Raw genomic sequence first — 5,457 nt, 5'->3', positions numbered from 1 at the left:
TATTCTTTGGTATACCGAGACGAGCCCGCAGTGGGAGCTCACTGATTTACAGAAGCTGAGTGTTTGTTTCATTCATAGAGTCCGAGAGGCTCCCGACCCGCCCCGTGTAGTGACGTCAGGTGGCCTGTTTGCCCACGCGCCGGCCGAGGGCGGGAGCGTCCTTGGCGTCACCGGGGCCGTGGGCCCGCCGGTCCCCCGGTCACCAGCTGCGGGCCTCTGGGCCCCGCCCGCCGTCCAGACGCGGCCCGGGTCCCGCTGGGTCCCGCCAGACGGGCCGCCGTGCCACGGGCGGGGCCCCGGCCGCCTATATATGGTGACGGCGGCACGCCGCCGCCGACCCCTGGCCAAATAGCGTGATGTCATAACAGCGCAGGGCGGCGTTCAGCCTCGGCCGGCGTACACTCTCCAACAGCGGCGCACCTGGGCCGACGCCGGCGCCCTGCCGTCAGGCCGTACGGTGGTTCCGGGTCACCTGCCCGCCGGAGCCGCAGTTGGTCGCGTGCACGTCCAAGCGTCCGCGTTCCCACACACTTCGCGATCACTTCGCGGATTTTTTCGCTCGTTTTTCGCGCATCCCTGGCCGGGCCGCCGCGACTGCAGAGCCCCTGGCGGAGCCGGCGGAAAGTGAAAGTAGCAGGTGCAGTGCAGAGCGAGACGGCCGCGCGAGAGGAGGTGCCGCGAGTGGGTGCGTGTGAGAGCGAGCGGGCCACCCCGCCCAACCAGTGCCATGAGTGACGATGATGATTTCCACATCAGTCAAAGCGGGCTGGTGGCCCGGAGTCCCGAGGGCCACGCGGCGCGCGGCATGCAGATCAAAGGCAACGAGGATGTCTGGATCGAGATCCAGGCGCACACCTTCAAAAACTGGGTCAACGAGAAGCTGGTGCCCTCGGGGCTACAGGTCAACGATCTGGCCAACGACCTATGCGACGGCGTCTGTCTCGTCACTCTGGTGGAGATCCTGCAGAAGAAGAAGCTGCGCAAGATCTCGCGGCCGATGAATCAGCACCAGTGGCTGGAGAACGTGGCCACTGCGCTGCGAGCCATTGAGCAGGACGGCATCAAACTAGTCAACATTGGTGAGTCAACTCGCCCGCTTGCAGCCCGGGGTCGCCCCGCCGTACACTGCACCGCTGTCAACACCGGCCAGCAGCCGGCCGGGCCGCCTAAACGTGCCGGGACGCGGGAGCCGAGCGCAGGCTCCGTGCCGTCCCCCCGCCCCGCAGCATGGATTCCGGACGGCGTCGCCGGCGGTAACGTCTGACGCGGCCTAACCGCGGTGCGGTCAGGCGGTGGTCAGGCCGCGCCGGCCGCTGCCGGGGCAGGTTCGGTTTGGTGCCGCCGCAGGCCGCCAACGCCCCGCCATTGCACCTGCCGACTGTGAGAGGGCCGGAAAGTCCGGTGCGACGCGGCGCCGCTAGCACCGGCTATCTGTGGGCCGTAGACACGCGGACAAAGGCTCCCACTGTATTGCAGACACTCGGCGGACCTCACCGCTCCCTATGTAACGCAGACACGCGAACCGCGGTCCACACTGTGCCGCAGACACGCGAACCTTGGCTCCCTCTGCACTGCAGACACGCAAACGCCAGCACTCTCCCTAAACCCTAGACACACGGGCTTCGAACCGGGTACCCGTGCTCCCCGAGCTCCCTGGTCCTGAGCCTATGCCTCAGACCCTGCCCGCGGGATGCGACCCTGGCTCTCCGGCTCCCTCTGTGCGGCAGAAACCCGGTCTTCGGCTTCTTCTGTGCGGCAGACATCCAGCCATCGGCTCGCTCTGTGCAGCAGACACTCGGCCTCCGACTCCCTCTGTGTGGTAGATACCCCAGCCATCAGCTCCCTCTGTGTGGCAGACGCCCGACCTCCGGCTCGCCTTGCGCGGCAGACACAGGAGGTGGTTCGCGGACGCCCCGCCTGCGGTGGGCGCCGCGACTCCCTGCAGAGGCGGCCTGCGCCGCCCCGCCCCACGCACCTGTCAGGCGGCGCTGGCGGCAGCCTTGTGCCGATTCCGGTCGGGCCCGGCCGGCGCCGCACGTGCCCCGGTGGCGTGCAGCGCCGACACGGCCGCGGGACACGACGCCAGCGCGCGGCGCTGCGCCGGAGCGCAACGTTACCTCGCCGACCTGCGGGCCACGCAGACGGCGGCTCAGCGTCCAGGAACGGTGGCGTCACCGCTCAGTCTGAGGAGCGTGACGTCACGGACGGGTCCCAGGAACATGGACACCCGTGGCTCTTCGACGGCCGGCCGCCGGCGGGGGCGCATGGTTTGTCGGCGGGTTCAGGTGTGTCAGCGGACATACCAAAGGGTGCACCACCCGGTGACTCCACAGCACCGCGCAGAGATGACCCGAGGGAAACTGTGCCGGGAGGTGCAGCCGCAGAGCTTACTGCAGAAAACTCACTGCAGGCTGTTGGCATGAAACAAAGCAATGAAAGAATTTGCCCCGTCCCGTCTGTGATTCACCGATCTCACGAAAAGAATGGTTTTGTGAGTGCCCGTCTCCTTGCTGCAAGTTCGTAACCTTTTGGAGAGAGTCAGCTGTTGACACCCAAAACGCGCGAAGAATCCTCTTTCGCGCGCGGCTGGAGCCGCCACCCCGGCCGGTCTCCGCGCCAAATATGCACGCGCCACGACCGCCCGTGCTTGGATAGGATCGCGGCGGCGGGGCGGCCGCCGCCGCGCCGGCCGGCCCGCCGTGTGGGCAAGGTCGCGCCGAGGTATGCGGGTCACGTGCAGCGTGCAGCCGACGGCGAGAGGGCGGGCATGCGGGCGGCGGATGTGGTCTGGAGTGGTGGAGCTGCGGCCGCGCTCAGGAGAGGGTCTGTGCCTCACAGGTGCGAAGGAGGCGTCCAGGAGAGGGTCTGTGCCTCACAGGTGCGCAGGAGTCGTCCGAATGGAGCTCTGCATGGATCGGATAATCCGTCGTAAATGTGGGATTAATTTGGTGGTCTAGGTGAACTGGATCGGGATTCGGGGAGCACATGAAGTTAGGGCAGAGCAGCTGAGCAAATGTGCCATTCCTAAGCAAAATTCAACGGATTGTGCAGCTGGACGATACATTGTGGGGGACCAGAGGTAGCCAGATAACATTCAATATTTTGAGTCGAACTTGGCCGAAAGTTGAAACAATGACCTAGACCAATTTATTCTATTCCGGGAAATTCTTAATCTATTGCAAATTTGACTGGGTCGCAATTGGAAGTTGTGAAACGGGCAGATGCGCCGTAAATTGAATTCAGCATTGATGAAATGAATCAGACTGGACTGGATTCCGAATATTTAGCTGTAAAAAGTGCTGAACCGAAGTCCAGATATTGGCTGCCTGATTGTTTGGCTTTGAGCCCTCTTGACCAGCCCTAGCCACTTCAGGGCTATGGGATGGAGGAGAGTTGATAACAGTGGGATATGACTACACTCGCCTGGAGGTCCAGCCGCCGAGGTTTGGGCCGCACAGGGACCGTTCTTCAGGGCTCGTGCTGGTGCCCAGACAAGCCCGCCCTCTCTCCTCCCCCTCAGGGGGCACTTGGGCCAACTCATGGCTAGCGCACGTGGCCTGTTCTGGAAGAAACAACACTTCGCGAAGGCGCAGATGGAACGAGAGATTGAAGAAAGGGGATGTCCAGGCTGAGTAGAATGGCATCTAATCGGCTTTAATATGATATGCTTGCAGGAGGCAGAAGCAGGCGCTGGCGTAGCATTGCTTGCATACGTAAGTGCTGACCTTAGTTCCATGTTCGTCCCGCTGTGTACCTTCCTCGGCCAACACTCGGTGCACGGCAGGTCCGGGCCCGTACTAGGTGTACATGGCGCGCTATCACGCCGGGCTCCATTCCCTCCTTTTTGCTACTGCAGGCGGCTGAGCGCTGCATAGCACGGATACTGGAGCGAATATTGATTGGGCCACACTCCCACCGCGAGGCACGCCATACTCGCCCGCATTGAACGGCGCAGAGTACGTTCGCAGTGCTGCGTCGCCTCTGGACAGAAGGGAGACATTCAAGACAAGCGAGACACAAGGGAGAAGGGAGAAGAGAGACAGAAGAGGAGGAGGCATTCTGTTGACATCCAGAAGGCTCTCCCCCCCCCCCCCCCCCCCCCCCGTTTCCAAGCTCACCCCGGATAAACATCTGTGGTCGTGAAGCGATCCTCAATTCAGGCGTTTCTGCGCAGCTCGCTGGACGAACGGCTTCGCAGTTCCGTGCCAGGCCTGCGATGGCCCGCTCTCGAGCTGCCCCGCTCTAGCCTCACAATGGCCCGCTCTCGAACTGCTCCGTGCCAGCCCCGCGATAGCCCGCTCTCGAACTGCCCCGCTCCAGCCCCACGATGGCCCGCTCTCGAACAGTTCCGTGCCAGCCCCGCGATGGCCCGCTGTCGAGCTGCCCCGCTTCAGCCCCGCGATGGCGCGTTCTCGAGCTGCCCCGCTCCAGCCCCACGATGGCCCGCTCTCGAACAGTTCTGTGCCAGGCCTGCGATGGCCCGTTCTCGAGCTGCCCCGCTACAGCCCCGCAATGGCCCGCTCTCAAACTGCCCCGCTCCATCCCCACGATGGCCCGCTCTCGAACTGCCCCGATCCAGCCCGGTGGTGGCCCGCTCTCGAACTGCCCCGCTCTAGCCTCACAATGGCCCGCTCTCGAGCTGCCCCGCGCCATCCCCGTGATGGCCCGCTCGCAAGCCCTCCCGCAGCGCGTCGGCGTGGGGTTGGACACGCGGCGCCGGCGGGACCTGCCGGCGGAGGGAGCGGACGCGTCGCAGGCGGCCCTGGGAACCAGCGCTGCTCTCAGGCGGTCGTCAGGTCAGAGACGCTGAGAACTGGGACGGGTAGGCGGCGCCCGGTCAAGGTCACCACCTCGGGTCTGCCACCCCCTCACAGGCCCCCGCTGGATGGGCTCCGAGGGGACCACCGCGGCACCCCCGCTTGAGGTCTGCCGCCAGTGGCGTGTCGCTGAACACCTGCCAGCTGTGAGGAAGGGGGAGGAGGTTGGCAGCTGGGACCATCTCACTGCTGTCCGCCCCCAGTGCACCAGCTTCCCCACAGTGACGTTCGTCCCGAGAGCCCAGCTGCAGACGTCTCCTGTCAGATTGAGGTCCGTCCTCAGTATCCAACGAAGCTGGGGCCACCTCCTCACCGGAAGGCCCGTTCCCAGTACATCAGCTGCCATCTCCCTACTGTGAGGCACGTCGCCCAGCCACCAGCTAAGGTTACCGCCTGCCGGTCATAACTATTTCTGGCACTCTATTTGTGCACACCTCTCAAACCGCGATAACTCTCACCAGAAAACCAGCCGTGTCCATGTCCCACTGCGCTGTCTATGCTCAATGCCACAGCTGTGGGCTCTGCGCCGCCGCCTTCACTGCAAGGTCCGCCCTCAGCACCCCAGCTGGGGCCCCAGCCAAGCCGTTCTGACGGCACGTGGGGCCCGCCCCTCTCGTAAGGTCATCTGGTTTGTGACAGC

General features: G+C 64.4%; 1 protein-coding gene across 1 annotated transcript in view; it reads left to right on the top strand.

Annotated features, from left to right (window-relative positions):
• Window positions 1–655: 655 nt before the first annotated feature.
• LOC119097190 (uncharacterized) overlaps window positions 656–5,457 on the top strand; it is a gene marked incomplete at its 3' end in the record, with an annotated part of 76,470 nt that continues 71,668 nt past the window's right edge. The window contains 1 exon segment of the mRNA XM_037220246.1: window positions 656–1,079. Coding sequence (XP_037076141.1) covers window positions 728–1,079 — 352 coding nt within the window.

The sequence above is a fragment of the Pollicipes pollicipes genome, unplaced genomic scaffold, assembly GCF_011947565.3.
Source record: "Pollicipes pollicipes isolate AB1234 unplaced genomic scaffold, Ppol_2.1 Scaffold_4295;HRSCAF=5057_pilon_pilon_pilon, whole genome shotgun sequence".
Taxonomy (NCBI): Eukaryota; Metazoa; Arthropoda; class Thecostraca; order Pollicipedomorpha; family Pollicipedidae; genus Pollicipes; species Pollicipes pollicipes.
Note: the sequence above shows the minus strand (reverse complement) of the source record. Positions and strands in the feature narration are given on the sequence as shown.